General features: G+C 40.8%; 1 protein-coding gene across 2 annotated transcripts; it reads left to right on the top strand.

Moving 5' to 3' along the window:
• The first annotated feature begins 187 nt into the window (after positions 1–187).
• LOC127182140 (lysine-specific histone demethylase 2) lies at positions 188–16,632 on the top strand. Of its 2 annotated transcripts, none has more exons than XM_051137270.1 (21): positions 188–336; positions 705–802; positions 912–1,033; positions 3,148–3,237; positions 3,315–3,426; positions 3,562–3,675; positions 3,764–3,802; positions 3,955–4,147; positions 6,757–6,941; positions 7,199–7,369; positions 7,678–7,749; positions 9,262–9,396; positions 9,489–9,660; positions 9,847–9,975; positions 12,627–12,757; positions 12,842–12,916; positions 12,992–13,108; positions 13,184–13,309; positions 13,525–13,647; positions 13,748–13,900; positions 16,001–16,632. In XM_051137270.1, exons 1-21 carry the CDS (start codon positions 321–323, stop codon positions 16,082–16,084), a joined length of 2,457 nt encoding a protein of 818 aa, XP_050993227.1. In that variant the 5' UTR covers positions 188–320; the 3' UTR covers positions 16,085–16,632. The 2 variants fall into 2 exon arrangements, with proteins under 2 accessions (XP_050993227.1, XP_050993226.1); XM_051137269.1 differs by having other exon boundaries at positions 702–802.
• Positions 16,633–18,627: the final 1,995 nt, after the last annotated feature.

Here is an 18,627-nt window from a genome sequence, read left to right as displayed (position 1 = left end):
ATCTCCTGTCCTTTTCTTAATTTACGCGAGAAACTGAGCAAACAGCGCCGATTATGTATGAAAAAACGCGAGTTTCCACACGTCCCGCATCCATATGAAAACAACACACGACAGCGAAGACGTTCAGACAGAGGGACTTTTATTTTGATTTGTGTTGTTAAGCGCAAGAGCGGAAGTGAGGTCGAGAGTTTCCTGCAGATGAGGCAGAGTAAACGATGCTGGATTTAATGTGTTTCGTTAAAGAACAAAGGAGCAACTGTTCGTCTAGTTAAAGAATAAAGAGTCAAATATTCAGCGGCGGAACAGAAACACCGGTATCAATGCTCGCGGATTCGGGTGAGACTCATTCATCACGTTCATGTGTTGTGTCATGAGAATCAGAGACAGACTGTGTGTGTTTCTCTGTTTGTGGTTGTGATTCAGTGTGTATACAGTATGACTGATTGTGTTAGTGTGTGTGTTATAAGTGAGTGTGTATGTGTGCTGTGTTCATGTGTGTTACATGTGTGTGTTATGTGTAACAAGTGTTTATATATATATATATTTAATGTATATTTAATATTTAATTTATTTATGCATATGTGTATATATACATACATATATATGTGTGTGTGTGTGTGTATATACAATATCTGTTCAGTGTATGAGTGTGTGTATTTGTGTATGTATCATGTGTATATATGTACGGTGTGTGTGTTCAGCAGGTGGTGGTCGATGTCGGGGCAGGAAGCGGTCAGCGGCAGCAGTGGGCGGGCCGGACTCTGGTGGGCGGGGCCGCACCAGCAGCACACCTGCAGTACAGGTGAGAGAGACGACAGGAGAGCTCAGCATCATCTACAGGAGAGTGTGTGTGTGTGTGTGTGTGTGTGTGTGTGTGTGTGTGTGAGAGTGACTGTGTGCTTGTGTTGCAGACGAGAAGGAAAGCGCCAGAGACTGGAGAAGATGATGATCAGTCAGAGAAGAAGTTCAGGAAGTGTGAGAAATCTGGATGTCCAGCGACATACCCTGTGTGTTTCGCCAGTGCGTCTGAGAGGTGAGTGTGTGTGTGATTGAGGGAGTGTGTGTCTGTCTGTGAGAGTCAATGGGCCTCATTCATGAAACAAGCAGAACAATTTTTTGTGTAAATTGTTTGTAACGCCACTTTGATGTAAACTTTCAAATTCATGAAAATGTTGGTATTTTTAAAATGTTAGTTGGTACAGAAGAAATTACACCTGCTCCACGTGTAAATGGTGCGTGAAATGTTTGTGTTCTTTTTGTCAAACCGATGACACTTTATTTTGATGAACTACCATAATATTTGCTAGTTCATTTGCCCTTGCCCTGTTTGAATTTAATTTTGTTTTGGCAGCTGAGTTGATCAGTGTAAAACACAGCGCTCGTCACTGTCACTATTTACCCAGCCGTAAATACGAGACGGGCCAGACAAATACCCACCAAACATCCTACTTGTTCGACTGCGTACAACTCAATATTACTGGTTACTGCTTTTTTATTTAGTAAAATTCTTACAAATAAGATACTAGTAATACGTTGCTGCTTTGATTATTCTAAATGAGAGCAGCTAAAGCGCTTCAGCTGGAAAAACGCTGCGTCACCAAAAGCGTCACCAGCTGTTCATTTTAAAGGGGTCATCGGGTGCCCATTTTCCACAAGTTGATATGATTCTTTAGGGTCTTAATGAAAAGTCTATAATATACTTTGCTTAAAATGTCTCAGTGGTTGTGTAAATCAACACCCTTTTTACCTTGTCAAAATCAGCGAGGCGTTCTATTGCATGTTCCTTTAAATCGTGGCCGGAACCATTGTATGTGGGTGGGACAGGACGCACCCACTTTTGAAGACCAATGATGGTAAAAGTGGACCCACCTACTTTTACCATCTCTAATTCAGTGAATACATGAGGAATCCATTCCACTTGGCTCAAATAAATGAACTCCATTCCTTTTTTTCATTAAGTACTTGCACCTGCTGCACGGCCACAACACAGCAGTTAGTAAACAAAGCATCTGAGTTTTCCTGCTGCTCATGCTGCGTTCACTCCATATCATAATTACTGTCATTTCGTGATGACAACGTCACATGTGACGTTCTACACGGAGCTGTTCACGTCCTCAGACTTGGAATTATTATGCTTTTCTATGGCAACACTATCATCGCCTAAACGGAGCCTACATTGGTCAGGTGGTACAAGTCGTAGCTCTCAGAAGACTCCCGCTTCACACGTTGTAATTACGAGTTCTACGAGGACGTGAACGCTTTTTACAAGTTGGAATCTCGTAATTACGGGAATTCTGATATGGCGTGAACGCACCTTCAGATACACCTAACCCTACTGGACACTTTATTTAAACTTTCGATTGTTTTCTTTATTTTTTATCTTCATTGAAAACAAATGCCATACCGTTGTGATATGAGATGTGAAAAGGGAGAAGAACAATCTCAGCAAAGGGCGGACGCGAACTCGGGTCTCTTGCGCCAAAAACAGTGTGACACGCGTTATCATTTACGCCCATGGCAATGTCATTTAATCAGCGTCTTTTGTAATGTTGTTACACTCGCGGGCGGACGTAATGTAGCCCCTGCCAACAAGGCGGAATATTTACACTGCAGCAGACTACAGTAAATGACATCCTCCAGTATTTATTTTCTGGGGGAAGACCCACCCACATTTATTTTGCTTTAAATGCTAATGAGCTCTGCTCACCCCGCCCCTCTCTACTGTGGGGCGATGAGCCGGTTTGTTAGGCATATGGCCTAGTAGTCTTTTTTTGCATTTATGCAATATACTGCAGCCAAACCTGATAATTGTAATTATTGACTATTGATTATGATAATTGTAAATGGGCGTGCACAAGCGCACTATTTACGAATTACTGGAATTCATTAACGTACATGTTTAACAATAAAATCAGACATTTATGAAGCGTTTGTGAATCTGCAGGACAGTTTTCGTGAAGGTCTGTTTTATGCACAAATTACTCAGAATTTACGCAGGTTTCATGAATGAGGCCGAATGTGTGAGTGTGTGTGTGTGTCTTTCTCTCTCTAGTCGTTCAAACCCGTTGTTGTGTTGAGTGTTTTGAGGTGAGTGTGTTGAACTGCTGATCTCTCAATCGCTCGTCCCGCTCCGTCCGTCTTCATCAGGTGTGCGAGAAACGGCTACACGTCGCGCTGGTATCACCTGTCGTGCGGCGAGCACTTCTGTAACGAGTGCTTCGACCATTACTACAGGAGGTGAGTGCTGATGGCTATGGAGGCGAATGCCTGCCGCTGCCGCGCGTCACGCTAACCGCACGTCTGTGCTCCTGCAGTCATAAAGACGGATACGAGACCTTCTCCTCGTGGAAGCGGGTTTGGACCGGCAACGGGAAGAGCGAACCCAGCCTCAAAGCCTTCATGGCCGACCAGCAGCTGCCCTACTGGGTGAGACTTTTTTCGGTGAATTCTATCAAATCCAAATGAAGGACTGTTTGAGTCAGTGGGAGATTATAGTCGGTGTTGAAGTGCGTGTTCTGTGACCGAAGACGTTAATCGTGTGTCTGCACGTGTGTTCCTCAGGTTCAGTGCACTAAAGCCGACTGCGGTAAATGGCGTCAGCTGAGTAAAGAGACGCAGTTGACGGCCGCGCTGGCCTCGTCGTACCGCTGCGGGATGAAGCTCAACAGCGTCAAAGTAAGAAGCGCTTCACGATACGCCGTGTCGCCGGAGCGTGTGCCGTTCTCTCACTGTGTGTGTGTGTGTGTGTGCTTGTGTTCCGCAGGTGGAAGGAAGTGACGCGTGCTCTCAGCCGGAGGACGTGGTAAAACAACAGCAGCATCTTCACCTCATGCACTATCACAGCATTAAAACACTTCCATCCACATTCATGAAAAAGCATGCAGTTCAGCAACATCTGATGGCATTTTGGCCGTGCTGTAACGTCATTGTGTTGATGTGTGTTGTTGTGATTAGCGTGTGGCCGGCGTCACGGACAGCTGGTGGCTCTCCATGCTCATCCTGCCGCCGCTGTTTAAGGACAGTCCCGCCAGTCCGTTCCTCTCCGCCTATTACCCCGACTGTGTGGGCATGAGCCCGTCCGCCTCCCCTAGCAACCAGCCCCACGGCAACCAGCGGCCCGAGCAACGGCGAGCTGCTCAACCTCACAGTGAGTCATTTACTGGATAAAACTCTGGCACTGGTTGATTTTGGAAAGAAAACATCCAAAACACACTTTGAAATGTTTATCTTATTATCTATTTGCGTCTGTAGACGGGGTTCGTACGAGGTGCTTAAAGTTCTTGAAGTGCTTGAATTTGACTTTCTGAAACTTAAGGCCTGGAAAACCCCTTCGAAAATAGCAATATTCTAAGACATAAGTGTTTAATTTAGTCAATAAGCACACATCTTTTCACACAGTTCAAAAAAATATCATACCTTTTTCACTTATTTCAGTTCATTTCATAAAACTAGTTAAGCCAGTAGTAGTGCTGACCGTGTTGTGTAAACATGGCTGAAAAACGCAAAGAGGAACAGATGAACCGAATCAATTGAGTCAGTTACGCTGGAACCGCTCCGATTGATTCAGACTCGTGACTCCGTCATACATACTAATTAAAAGAGGCATTTATTTTCAAATTTCGACATCGCTTGTAACACTTTTAAAAAGCATGTAATGATTGGTAAAACTGAGCTTTTCAAAACTCAACCGCATATCGCAGATTATCTGATTCAGAACGGGTTTGTGAATTATTTCACGAATTGAATGATTCAAATCAAATGATGCGCGATACGTGATTTGAAGTCCAGCGGTGCTTTCCGAACGGGTTATATCCTCCGAAGGGCACTTTGGAGTGAAAACAATAATTCCAAACTGAAGTGCTCAAAACTGGCCACTTCAAAGGGGCCTTCGGCATGAAGGATTTCGAAGGGTTCAATTGATGGACACTTTGTGCCCCCATCATCCTTTGCGCTGATTCTTTCCATGATGACGGCGCCTCCATTTGGTCACGGGATGATGACGCAGAAGGGCACTTCAAGAAACAGTTGTTTGGTCCCCTACACCCTTCAACCCTTTGACGCTGTCACTCCGGAGGGTGAACACTTTGAAGGGATCAGGGCATAGGGATGAGTCCCTCCGAATGGAACGCAGGGCAGATCCAAGTCAAATGATTCGTGATCCGCGCTCCGAGTCCTGACCTGATATGGGCATTAAAATGATCACAATAATTGTTTTCATATCAGTCGATATCAATAATAATCACGATAAATGTCAAATCTTTATTTCTTTCAAGTTTAAAGTCAGATTTTTGCTCCGAAGTGAAAGTTGTAGAAGCCTGACCATTATTTTCACTAACAAAATAAATATGTAAATAGAAAAATTAATATCCTCATGTTCTAATGAGTTATATTGTTTCAAAACAAGAAACAGGTTTGGGTTGTCTGATAATGATAATGATAATAATAATAATAATAATAATAATAATAATAATAGTAGTAATATCACTTTTTTGTCTCTTAGAAATTTGATAGTAGCTTGAGGATGCAGAGGTAAATTTTTGTTCATTATCAATCAGTAACATCTGGAAAAATTGATCTGACCCAGTTTTTTTTATTAAGCATTGGTCTCCCATAGTAGCAAGCATTCATTTTAAATCATGATAAACACAGTTAAAACCACACATAATGGCACCTCAATACCATGGTAAAAATATAACTACATAGTTTTATATGTAGCCTATTTGTATGAAAAACGGTAGTGTAAAAACATTCAGTATAAATGCACACATGCTATAGCTTCATCACAAATACACACATACTATAATTATAAACCATTACTCCTGTAATAAAATTCAATGTGAATATCCCACATATACCATGATGCAGTGCAAGGGTGTAACTTTGGTTTGAGAAGTGGGGAGGTGGGGGGGACGCAAAAGGAGGGAAAATGTTTTCAATTTGAATCCCATTTCCTGCATTTACATACATTACAAACTCAACTGACTGGCGTCTCTCCTGTATGATTTCATGTGATTCTCTTCAGACATTAGAACTGTACATGAATTATGAGCTTCTAGAACGTTTGACCTCCTAACTGAAGATCTTTTTACAAATATAAACAAAAATAGTCGTATTAAGTGCAAACAATAAGTGCAGCCATAATCAAAGCAGGCCAGGCCACTCTCTCAATATTCAAAGTGCGAATAGAGACCCACATTTTTCAAGCGTGATACAGATCTATAAAAAATAGTGCTTGAAAAGTCCTGGTATTTCATTTTAGATTATCTGTACGAACCTTGTGTAGATTTGAGTTCCAATCCATATTCTTAAAGAGTTTTTTTCTTTTGCAAACATGAAAGTTACAGTTTTATTCCTCTGTGTGTTGTGGAGGTTTGTTCAGTGTTGTTTTTACAACTGTTTATTCCTAAAACATGGTAAAAATGTGTTTGTTTCCTGTCTGTTGACAGTATTTTCTAATTTATGGAGTGATGAAAAGAAAAATCCAGAATCAAAAAAATGTTCAGATTTCTGTTCTGGATGTTTATGCAAATTAGTGCATATTTAATAAGAGAATGCCTCATTTGCATATTTAAACAGAGCACTTGCAGTTGTCTGAATGTACTGTGACTAATCACTACTGACGTATGCTGATATATATGTATGTTTACAGCTGTGGTGTCGTCTTGTAATCGGGGTTTATTTGGCAGATATTGGCTGAACCGCGAACATCACAGTGATCGATTGTGTGTGTGTGTGTGTGTGTGTGTGTGTGTGTAGTTCCTGGACTCTCGCCCTATTTCCAGCCCTTCTATCAGCCGAACGAGTGTGGGAAGGCCTTGTGCGTCAGACCCGACATGATGGAGCTGGACGAGCTGTACGAGTTCCCAGAGTTCTCCAGAGATCCCACCATGTATCTGGCGCTGAGGAACCTGGTGCTGGCGGCCTGGAACCGAGACTGCAAGGTGACGAATAGTTTACGTGCAGGCGCTTCGAGTAACGGGACGTTCAAAAGGCTTTCTCGGTTTTAGTCGGGTTTAGTCTCTCATCATTATCGTGTTTATAAGCACCGAAGCGTCTCCCGTCCGCAGGAGATCTCGGCTCAGAGCAGGTTTGGACTTGTTTGAGTGTGTCAGGGCAGGATAAACCCCAGAGAATCTGTGTCTAACCTGCTGCGTCTGCATTGTGTTGACGTTCTGTCACGTTTGCCGTTTGTGTGCAGGAGGTTTTGACGCTGCAGAAGTGCGCTCCTCACGTGATCGTGCGCGGTCTGGTGCGCGTCCGCTGCGTGCAGGAGCTGGACAGGGTTCTGTACTTCATGACCCGGAAGGGCCTGATCAACACCGGAGCGCTGCAGATCAAATGGCCGCTGCTGCCCGAGTCACAGCACAACGTGAGACGATGAAAGCGCCGTTGTGTTTGATAGTGATGAGTGAGAATGTGGAGAATCGTCACGCTCGTGAGAGTTTAAGGGGGAAATGTCTTTGTCATGAAAACAGTGTCTCAGTGTAAGGAGCCGTTCCCTTGTTGTTGTGTTCATAAACATGAGGCGCACAGCAAAAAGGAAAGGTGTGATTTTTGAATGTTGAACTTCTTCCATACTGTCATGAGCACAGGAAAACAAAGGAAAAGCAGCAGAGTGTAATGTGTGCGGTGACCGCATGTGTAATAATATGGGCGTCTCTCCGTGCGTCTGCGCAGAAGGTGCTGGTGATCGGCGCGGGCGTCGCGGGACTCGCTGCTGCTCGACAGCTCCAGAACTTCGGCATGCAGGTACGACGCTGAGTTTCTGGATTAATACGGATTAAAACGTTCTGAATCACTACGACAGGATTTCTAATGTTTTCCAAAGAAGTTTCTTCTGCTCATCAAAGCTGCATTTATTTGATCAGAAATACAGAACAAACACTAATATTGTGAAATAGTATGACAGTTTAAAACAGCAGCTTTCCATTTAAATATATTTTAAAATAGTATTTATTTTTATAATGCGTAGCTGAATTTTCAGCATCATTACTCCAGTCTTCAGTGTCACATGATCCTTCAGAAATCATTCTGATATGCTGATTTATTATCACTGTTAGAAACAGTTGTGCTGCTTATTTTTATTTTTATTTAATATTTATTTATGGAACCTGTGATATTTTTTTTTCTTTGAATAAAAACTTCAAAAGCACAGAATTTATTCAAAATGGACATCTTTTCTAACAATACAAGTCTTTACTAACACTTTATCCATTTAACACATCCTTGCAGAATAAAAGTAACACAAATTCTATTTTGAATAAACGCTGTTCTTTTTAACTTTTTATTTATCAAAGAATCCTGAAAAAATATCACAGGTCCCAAAAAATATTAAGCAACACAAGTGTTTCCAACATTGATGATCATCAGAAGGATGGAGACTGGAGTAATGATGCTAAAAATTCAGCTTTGATCACTGGAATAAATTATATTTTAAACTATATTAAAATATAAAACTTTTATTTTAAATTGCGATAATATTTCACAGTATTATTTTGTGAAATAATATTCTGTATTTGTATCAAATGATGAGCACAAGAAACTTCTTTAAAAAAAAAAAAATAACTTCACTGATCCCAAACTTTTGAACAGCAGCATATTAAACTGTAAAAACTGTTTTCTCAAGTAACCACACACACACACACACACACACACACACACACACACACACACTTTCCATAGACTTCTATAGTTTTTATACTGACCAAACGATATTGTGTATCCCCTAACCCAACCCTAACCCTAAACCTAGCCCTCACAGAAAACGTGTTTGCATCATTACACTTTCAGATAAACACCATTTACTATTTTTAATATTTTTTTAACATTGTGGGGACCACAGGCCGGTCCCCTCAATTGCAGATTGCAGTAGCTGCGACTGGGTTAACGGAATGATTTATGACAATAATAAAACAAATGTTGGCAAAGTTATACCGTTGTTGCTTGTTTGTGTGTTTGTAATGATTAAATTCATCTCAGCTCCCTTCCGTCTGTCCAAGAGAGATTTTAATTATTATAAAAAGCTGTTGTGGTTCTGGACTGACTGGAGAGAGACTGAAAATTAAAACATTTCTGTCTCTGTTTAAAACAAAAACAAAATACATTTATTCTTGCAAATAAAAATAGTTCATTATTAATGAAAATTAAAATATTAAATGAACAATTATTATACTTTGGCCGTCCGGTCAGAATAAAGAGCCGAACGGTCTGTTTTATAAGATGTGTGTGGTGTGTATGGTGTGTTTTGTGATTGGTGGACAGGTGGTGGTTCTGGAGGCCAGGGATCGAATCGGAGGGCGAGTTTGGGACGATACGACGCTGGGTGTGACGGTGGGGCGCGGAGCTCAGATTGTGAACGGCTGCGTGAACAACCCCATCGCTCTGATGTGCGAGCAGGTAACACACACACACACACACACACGCACATACAGTCTGTGTGGTTGCGGTGTGTGTTGTGACGGATCTGCTGTTGCTGTGTTTGTGTTGAGTTGGGTCTGCGGATGCATAAGTTGGGCGTGCGCTGCGAGCTCATTCAGGAAGGCGGACACGTCACCGATCCGGCTCTGGACAAACGCATGGACTTCCACTTTAACGCCGTGCTGGACGCCGTCTCCGAGTGGAGGAAAGACAAGTCCCAGTCCCAGGATGCACCGCTGGGCGGTGAGACTCACGTCACGTGATGCACTGATCATCCATTATAGTTTGGTTTACTTTTATTGTCTCCCTTTGGAGAAATTTGTCTTGAGCAGCAACACTTCATCCATAAAAAATCAGATCTGGTGTAATGCTGCAGTTGAGGGTAAAACTGATGTGGGTTTGTCTGTTCGTATTGTGCCGGATGTTCAGAGAAGATCCAGGAAGTGTACAAGACGTTCCTGCAGGAGTCTGGACTTCAGTTCACCGACCTGGAGGAGAAAGTTCTGCACTTTCATCTCAGTAACCTGGAATATGCCTGCGGAAGCACACTGGATCAGGGTGTGTGTGTGTGTGTGTGTGTGTGTGTGTGTGTGTGAGTAAATTTATTTATTTCTGTGATGCGCAGCTGGATTTTCAGCATCTTTACTCCAGTCTTCAGTGTCACATGATCCTTCTGATTATTATCAGTGTTAGGAACAGTTGTGCTGCTTAATATTTTTTGGGATCTGTGATATCACAGAAATACATTACATTTGAAAGTATCTTAAAACAGGAAACCAATAATTGCAATAATATTTCACAATATTACTGTTATTTTGATCAAACAAACCCAGTCTTGATGAGCAGAAGAGAAAAAACAAGGTCAAATATGTGTTAACCTTTTGGACATTTTTGTCCTTTTCAGTTCTTTTTTTTTGATCATGTTGCCTGTGTTATTGCCAGCTGCATAAATATTAGCACAGGTGTGTGTTTTTTGGGGATTGTTACTATTTCACCCCCATTTCCTTTAATAAATCTATTTTGCACTTGGTAGAAATATAGTTCCTCTCAGGACCATTGAAGCCCATTAAAACTGCTGCTTTTAATCACAGTGACATTGAACTGTAAAATTATGCAGTTTTGGTTAATAGACTTTCGTTCTGTTGGCAAAGCTTCAAAATTAAATTTTGAAAAATTTTTACCAGATGGTCCTATTTTTGTTTTATTTGGCCAATACTCACTTTATTCCTGTTTTCTGTTTCTGCGTATTATAGAGACAATTGGATAAATAATGCAGCTATAATCGTGTGGGTGTGTTGTTATGGATGTCAGAGTGTGGTTTGTATGTGTGTCATAAACAAAATTGTGTGCATTCTTGTAATATTTGAAATAGAAAAACTCTACTGCAAATCAATTCAAGTTTTGCTGGAATCTGATGGGGAAAATCTGGTACTGCACCCAAACAAAATCTTACTGAAAGCTCATTTTTTTGAGATCTCAACCTCAAATTTGGAACACAACTTGTTCAGATTTATGGCTTTGGTTTTCTAGCAAGTTTAGAGTTTAACATGTTTATAAAATATATATTTTATATAAAGTATTGTTCATAAAGCATTTTCTTAAATTTAAACCTCTATAACTTTTTTTTGGTTTCACTTTTTAAACTTTTTCTACTTCAACAATAATCTGCCATGGGTTTTCTTAAGTCTGTGCTCCAAACCTTCACATTTTTATGACAGTTTTTTTGAGATGGACGTTTTTGTCCACTGTGGACCATATATAGGCCTAAAATAATAAAATATAATATCATGACAGACAGAAGCATTTAAACTGAGATCTGTAAGTTAAATATTTGATCATGTGAGTTCTTATATCGCTATCTAAACATCACTATGAAGTACAGTTTACACAGTAAATCTGTGTGTGACTGTAAATGAGTTTGTTACGGTTCTGTGCCCATCATTTGCTATTTAATCAAGCCACTCTTCTTTAAAGGAGAAGTTCACTTCCTAAACAGAGATTCACATATAATGTGATTCACATCTTGTCATCCAAGATGTTCATGTCTTTCTTTCTTCAGTTGTAAAAAAAGAAATTATGTTTTTTGAGTTAAACATTTCAGGATTTTTCTCCATATAATGGACTGATATGGTGCCCCGAGTTTGAACTTCCGAAATTCAGTTTAAATGCAGCTTCAAACGATCACAAATGCGGTTGTAAACGATCCCAGTCAAGGAAGAAGGGTCTTATCTAGTGAAACGATCAGTTGTTTTCATTAAAATAATACAATTTCTATACTTTTTAATGTCAAACGCTCATCTTGTCTTTCTCTGTCTGGACTGTGTTTGTTGCGGTTCATGTCAGTTAGTGTATGTGGAAAAACTCCCATCTCATGTTCTCCCTCAACTTCAAAATCACTGTTTTACCTTTTTTGTTAAGGGTGTTTGATCTTCTTTGCAAACACTGTGTCTGTTCTTCTGCAGTGATGTAGGATGATTTTGAAATGATTTTTGAAGTTGAGGGAGAAAATACGATTGGAGTTTTTCGACATACACTAACTGTCTTGAGCCAGAATACACAGAGTTCAGGGAGAGAAAGACAAGACGAGCATTTGAGATTAAACAGTATATAAATTGTATTATTTTTATGAAAATCGTTTCGCTAGATAAGACTCTTCTTCCTCGGCTGGGATCGTTTACAACCGCATTTGTGATCGTTTGAAGCCGCATTTAAACTACATTTTGGAAGTTCAAACTCGGGGCACCATATCAGTCCATTATATGGAGAAAAATCCTGAAATGTTTTCCTCAAAAAAACAATTTCTCTATGACTGAAGAAAAAAAGACATGAACATCTTGGATGACAAGGGATGAGTACATGATCTGTAAATTGTTGTTCTGTAAGTTTTATTTCACATGTGATTGCGTTGACTCTCGTGTTGAACTATTTTGTCCGCAACTATTAAAGTAGGCTGTTGGGTTTCTACAGTGACTCATGTGGTGCATATTGTTCTCTTTCTGTGAAACCTGTAAACCGCATTCACCGATTGTAACCGGAGCATTGCAATTATTTCACTTTTACTAGAATACGATCAAATGTCTTTCTCAACTCATGTTACATTATTTGTAATGGCACATTATTTCTTCTGTGCGGCCGCAGCTTAGAGGGAACATTGGTTGAGGGTGTTGTTCATGTATATCTGTGTGTGTGTGTGTGTGTGTGTGCGCAGGTGTCGGCGCGCTCGTGGGATCATAACGAGTGTTTCGCTCAGTTCTCTGGTGATCACACGCTGCTCACTGACGGATACTCGTCTGTCCTGCACAAACTCGCTCAGGGACTCGACATCAGGCTCAATACCGCGGTATTTCAGCTCAAACACACACACGCTGCTGCTCCTCACCGCCGTCACGCTTTCATGAGCTCACGCTCAGGTGTGTGTTTGCAGGTGCAGCACGTGGATTATTCTGGAGAGGGAGTGACGGTGACGTCGAGCTGCGGCTCTCGCTGGAGCGCACAGAAGGTTGGTCACAGTCGCTCCTCACCGTTCTGTCGTGTTTTTTCACCTCATCCGTCTGACGGACGCCGTGTGTCGCAGGTTCTGGTGACGGCGCCGCTGGCTTTGCTGCAGAAGAACGTCATCGGATTCAGTCCTCCTCTGCCCGACAGGAAGCTCAAAGCCATCCACAGTCTGGGAGCCGGAGTCATTGAGAAGGCGAGTGAGTGTTGTGTTGTGTTTGTCAATGTCTCTCGCCCGCTAAAGCGCTCACCGCTCCACGCTTCGTTTCAGGTGGCGCTCCAGTTCCCCACGCGCTTTTGGGACGGTAAAATCCAGGGAGCGGATTATTTCGGCCACGTCCCGCCCTGTCCGGAGAAGAGAGGCCTGTTCAGCGTGTTCTACGACATGTGTCCGCAGGTGCGACGCTCCTTTCTGAACACGAGATGAACTCTCATTTACACCTGTCGCTCTTAAAGGGACAGTTCACCCAAAAATCGTTTACTCACCTTCTGTTGTTTCAAACCTGTATGAGTTTCTTCTTTCTGTTGAAGAATGTTGTGAAAGAAACAGTTGCTGGCAGCCATTGACTTTCATGGTATGGAAACAATGTGTGTGTGTGTGTGTGTGTGCAGGGTGACGAGTGTGTGCTGATGACGGTGATCACGGGCGACGCTCTGTCTCTGCTCAGAGATCTCCAGGACTCTCAGGTGGTGGATCTGTGCATGAGCGTCCTCAGGGAGCTGTTTCAGGAGCAGGTGACGTCATTTGCTCAGTGTGTAATCTCGCTGATGCGTCGATCGTGTTCGCTGTGGTCTCGGCTCATTCGGACTCTGTGTTTCTGACGTTGCTCCGCAGGACGTTCCGGATCCGGTCCGGTTCTTCGTGACTCACTGGAGCAGAGACCCGTGGTCTCGGATGTCCTACAGCTTCGTGAAGACGGGCGGCAGCGGCGAGGCCTACGACATCATCGCCGAAGACGTCCAGGGGAAGCTGTTCTTCGCCGGAGAGGTGAGGATTCGTGAGCTGTGTTTAATTCTCATGCACGTCGATTACTGGTCAGTGTTTATTTTGAATATGTTCATATTTGAGCAAAGACTCATTGATTTACATCATTGTGGTGGACGAGTAAATCATTCATGACAAAATGTGTCACTGTCACTGAACTGAACTGAATCAGTTGGTCTGAATAATGACTGCGTTGTCTTCTGTTGAGCTGCTTTACAGCTGAAATGAAAGTTTCATAATTAATTTTAAAATCTTTGAAGCAGCTTCCATTGTGTCAGACACTATGGACGGTTGATATTCGTCTGTGCTCATCATTCTCTGAAAGTGTATGTGTATATTCTATATTGACTTGTGTTTTTGAGAGCCGCTGTCGTCGTCTTTCTTGCACGTGCATCCTTTAAAATTTCTAATTACAACAACAGAATAAGAACAAGCAGAATAAGAATAAGTGACCAATCAAATGAAATCAGTATTAACAAATGAATTAGGACTACAGAGGTGCACAGAAGAACACAGAAGTGTCTCGTAGGTGTATTTTCATATGTTTAATGAGGCTCAGAGGTGACATGAAAGCAATCAAATTCATAAATTCATGCTGAGATTAATGTTTTAAATATTAAATTTTGAATACAGAAATATTAAATGATTTAAATAACTGAAATCATAATTACTGAATCATTCATTCATTTGATTCATTCAAACAGCTGATTCATTCAGGAATAAAGCAAGTGAGTGTCTTTATGAATGAGACATTGATTCATTGACTCACTAGATTCGTTTAAAAACACACGTTCATTCATAAAGGAAACAGCGCTGTGTTTGAATGGAGATGTGCAGCGGCTCAGTTGTGACTGTTTCAAACTACTTTTGACGACGAAATAGAGCAAAATCAGGCAATAGTGTTATATCAGACAATGTAAGTCACTTAATATTAACTTCTTGTTTATTGAACTGTTGTATTAAATCAGTGTCTCATTTACAAACTCCCTCAATAATCATTAAATCTGTCACTCATCTTAGTTCATCGCAAAGTTCCATTATAATGAGTGAATCTCTCTACACTGCACAATCAATCTCTTATTTACACTTAGTTTATGAGAGGATTGGTGAGATATGTGTGTGATTCATTACTCAACGCTGCAAAAACACATAGAAACTGTTGAATCTCCCCTCAGCGCAAACACAAATATGCTGCTGGGGTCAGTCGCACTGATGCTCATAAATATTTTTTCAGTCGCACGCAGGAGTTTTTAGTCGCACATGCCACTAAAATGGTCACAGCACTGTAGAGACACACACACACACACACACACACACACACACACACACACACACGTCTGATTTATTGTCCTTGTGGGGACTCTCCATAGGCGCAGTGGTTTTAAACTGTCCACACTGTATTTTCTGTCTCCTAACCCTACCCCTAAACCTAACCCTCACAGAAAACTTTCTGCATTTTTATATTCTCAAAAAAACTCATTCTGTATGATTTATAAGCTTTTGTACCCATGGGAACCACAATTTAGGTCCCCACGGTGACACGAGTCCCCATGAGTCTGTGTGTATTCAGGGTTAGGTCCCCACCAGGATATAAAAACGAAACCACACACACACACACACACACACACACACACACACACACACACACTCACACTCACACTCATAAAGACGGTCCATTGCCGCCACCTGTTGGTGTAACACTGTAACTGCAATGACTAGTACTGATTGATACTGCTGAAATATTATCATTATATAGTCGGTGACATAAAATAGCCAAAAAATGACAAAAATGATAAAAAATAATATCATTCATCACAGTTACTTCTGGAGCAATATATCACCAAACAAAAAGTAGTAATCTTGACCAGCCTATGAGAGACACACAAATATAACAAAAGCAGTGAGAGAGAGAGAGAGAGAGAGAGAGAGTATCGTGATCTACTACTGTTCCTGTGCCCGAGTATAAAACACAGAACCAAACCAAAACTCTTATTAAATAACCAAATTATTTATTGAACAGTGGGCAAACTGTGTTGTTGCATCACTAATTGTTACTAGATGATTAAATATGTTTGTTGTTGTTAATTGGTTGTATTTCTGCAGGCCACAAACAGACACTTTCCTCAGACGGTGACGGGTGCGTATCTCAGTGGAGTACGTGAAGCCAGCAAGATCGCAGCGCTGTAGAAACACGTCACATCACACTGATCCAGAAACAGCTCATCGCCGCAGGACCATCGTCTCACCACTATCACAGCGCTGCAGGACTCTGATCACCAGTACAGGTGACCTGATCTCACACACACACACACACTGATGTCACAGAATGATGAAGAATGATGTCACACACACACATACACACACACATCAGTGTTCTTCTGCAGGTCTTTTACTGACTGAATCAATGAACTTTCACCTTTTAAGGTTTTGCTGTTGTGTTAAACACAGTTTGTCATCATGTCATGAGCTGTGTGTGTTTTTTTTTTTTTTTTTTTTTTTGTAATTTCACATCTGAAATGATATTAATTGATGTGATTTTCTGCTGACTGTGGAATTATGGGTTTTGTATGATTATGTAAAGAGATGAAGCTTTATTCTGTAAATTGTCTTTTGCGATGGATATCTGTTCAAATTAATTATAGAACTATTTTTGCGCAATTATATTTGTTTTGAAACCCGTTTTATTGTGTTAAGATCCTTTGTTCCTCTAAAAATATTAAAAATGATAAATTATTCTACAACTCATTTTGCCTTTTGATGGAGTTTGTCTCAGAGTGTCTGAAGAACTGCAGTGATTGACTGGAGTAGCTGTAGTAAGAGTGTGGAGTCATAATATTTACAACATAAATCACATGAAGTCAGCAAAATCTGTAACAACTCATTATCATGTGACTGCTAATAAATCCAATGTAATTTCAGTAAGGGATCATGTACAGAAATTATGGTTTTTGCGGAAAACATTTCAGGATTTTTCTCCATATAATGGACTTCATTGGTGCCCCGATTTTGAACATCCAAAGTGTAGTTTAAATGCAGCTTCAAAGGCTCTAAACGATCCCAGCCGAGGAAGAAGGGTCTTATCTAGCCAAATGATTGTTCATTTTTTTTCGAAACATAAAAATGAGTATACTTTTTAAGCACAAAAGCTCATGTAGCACAGGCTCTGGGATGCGCATCCACGGGTCGTTCTTAAACGATTTGTTCATTTTGCTGAACGACACTCAAAGGTCAGAGTCGGTAAAATGATCCAAACTTCCCATCACTACTACAAATCACGTGTAAGTTCATCGTCTGTGTACTGAGTAGATGTCGACCGATAACTAGGTTGGACCACACTGGCTGATACCGATTAATTGACCGATAGTTTTTAAAATAGATACTGAATGGAAAATAAATAGTGCTCTAAAATAAAAAAAAATAAAAAAAGTAGCCTACTGAATAGGGATGTGACGAGACACGAGACGAGATTTTTAAATTTTTCTTAAGAAATCCTCAATGAAGAAATACATAGGAAAAATAGTCCTTTATTCAACTGAAAAAGACAAAATGCAAAAAAATGTAGGTGCATTTTGAACTTTATGAAATTAAAGTTCCATTTTAATGAATTATATGCAGAAATAAACAACATGTAAACAAGAGCTTCACGATTCTGGATTAATTGAGAATCCCAGTTGTTTTTAATAAATTGGAGATCACGATTCTTTCACGATTCTGGAGAAAAAAAGATTAGAAAACTAAACAAAATAACGTAATTTACTAGTGGTTCTGACAAACTGTTCATTGCTTAAAGTCTTTTAAATATATTCATTAAAAAAAAAAAAAAAACATTCAATGAAGGAGTCAGTGTGTCACTTCATTAAGACTTGTTTGACTATTGAAATCTGAATGAATGATTCAATGACATACTTTTTTTTTTACGGGCAGTTGTCGCCACCTCCTGGCGGAAGAGGATCAGCGTTACAAGACATACAAGTGTTAAGAGAGTTTCGTTTTGAGACCAGTCAGCAATCGCAGTCTCTGTCAAATAAATACTGTCACGGGCAGTAACAGAGAGAAAACCCAAATGCAGGTGGAGGTTATGAGTTTATTCGAAAAAAGCAAACTCAGCAAAAAAAGCCCTACAGAGTTCAGCTCCAGCCCTAATGAAAACTCACCTGCCTGTTGCTTTCTAGTAACCCTTCACACCTTGATTAGTTTGTTCAGGTGCGTTTGATTGGGGTTGAAGCAAAATTATGCAGGGCTGCTGCTCTCCAGGATCCCTGGGACAGATGAAGCCTGGAAAGGGGTTGACAGAGGAGCAGGACAGGACAGGACAGGACAGGACAGGACAGGCAGAGAATCCTGGAGCCAACAGGAAAAAAAAACAAAACTGTACAAACTGACAAGAGAAAAAAAACAAGAGCACTCAAGAGCAAACTACAATCTGGCACAGAACAAGACACACAAAAGGAAGAAGTAGAGCAATCAATGATATAGGATAACGATAGACAGCTATGGTTCCGTCCTTACCAACATAGTTCAACGAGTCTGTGTTTCCCGAAACCATAGTTCAATCGAACATTCGCAAACAGCGTCACAAACTAACGTGGTTGGAACTACAGCTCTCCACCTGTGATTAGAAGCACAGCTCCTTGTTCAATACATTATGCTCTGGGGCACAGTAGCCAGCTAGCATGCAGTCCAGTCTAAATATCTAAATATAAATGCAATTAAATCTACTGTATGTATTT

This window comes from Labeo rohita, chromosome 19 (assembly GCF_022985175.1).
Source record: "Labeo rohita strain BAU-BD-2019 chromosome 19, IGBB_LRoh.1.0, whole genome shotgun sequence".
NCBI lineage: Eukaryota > Metazoa > Chordata > Actinopteri > Cypriniformes > Cyprinidae > Labeo > Labeo rohita.
Note: the sequence above shows the minus strand (reverse complement) of the source record. Positions and strands in the feature narration are given on the sequence as shown.

What these genes read in the sequence shown, in the direction of transcription:
- LOC127182140 (XM_051137269.1), top strand. An exon ending in GCTCTCAGCCGGAGGACGTG is followed by an intron (nt 3,803 to 3,954) that starts GTAAAACAACAG and finishes TGTTGTGATTAG; the next exon opens with CGTGTGGCCGGCGTCACGGA. An exon ending in CGGAAGCACACTGGATCAGG is followed by an intron (nt 9,976 to 12,626) that starts GTGTGTGTGTGT and finishes TGTGTGCGCAGG; the next exon opens with TGTCGGCGCGCTCGTGGGAT.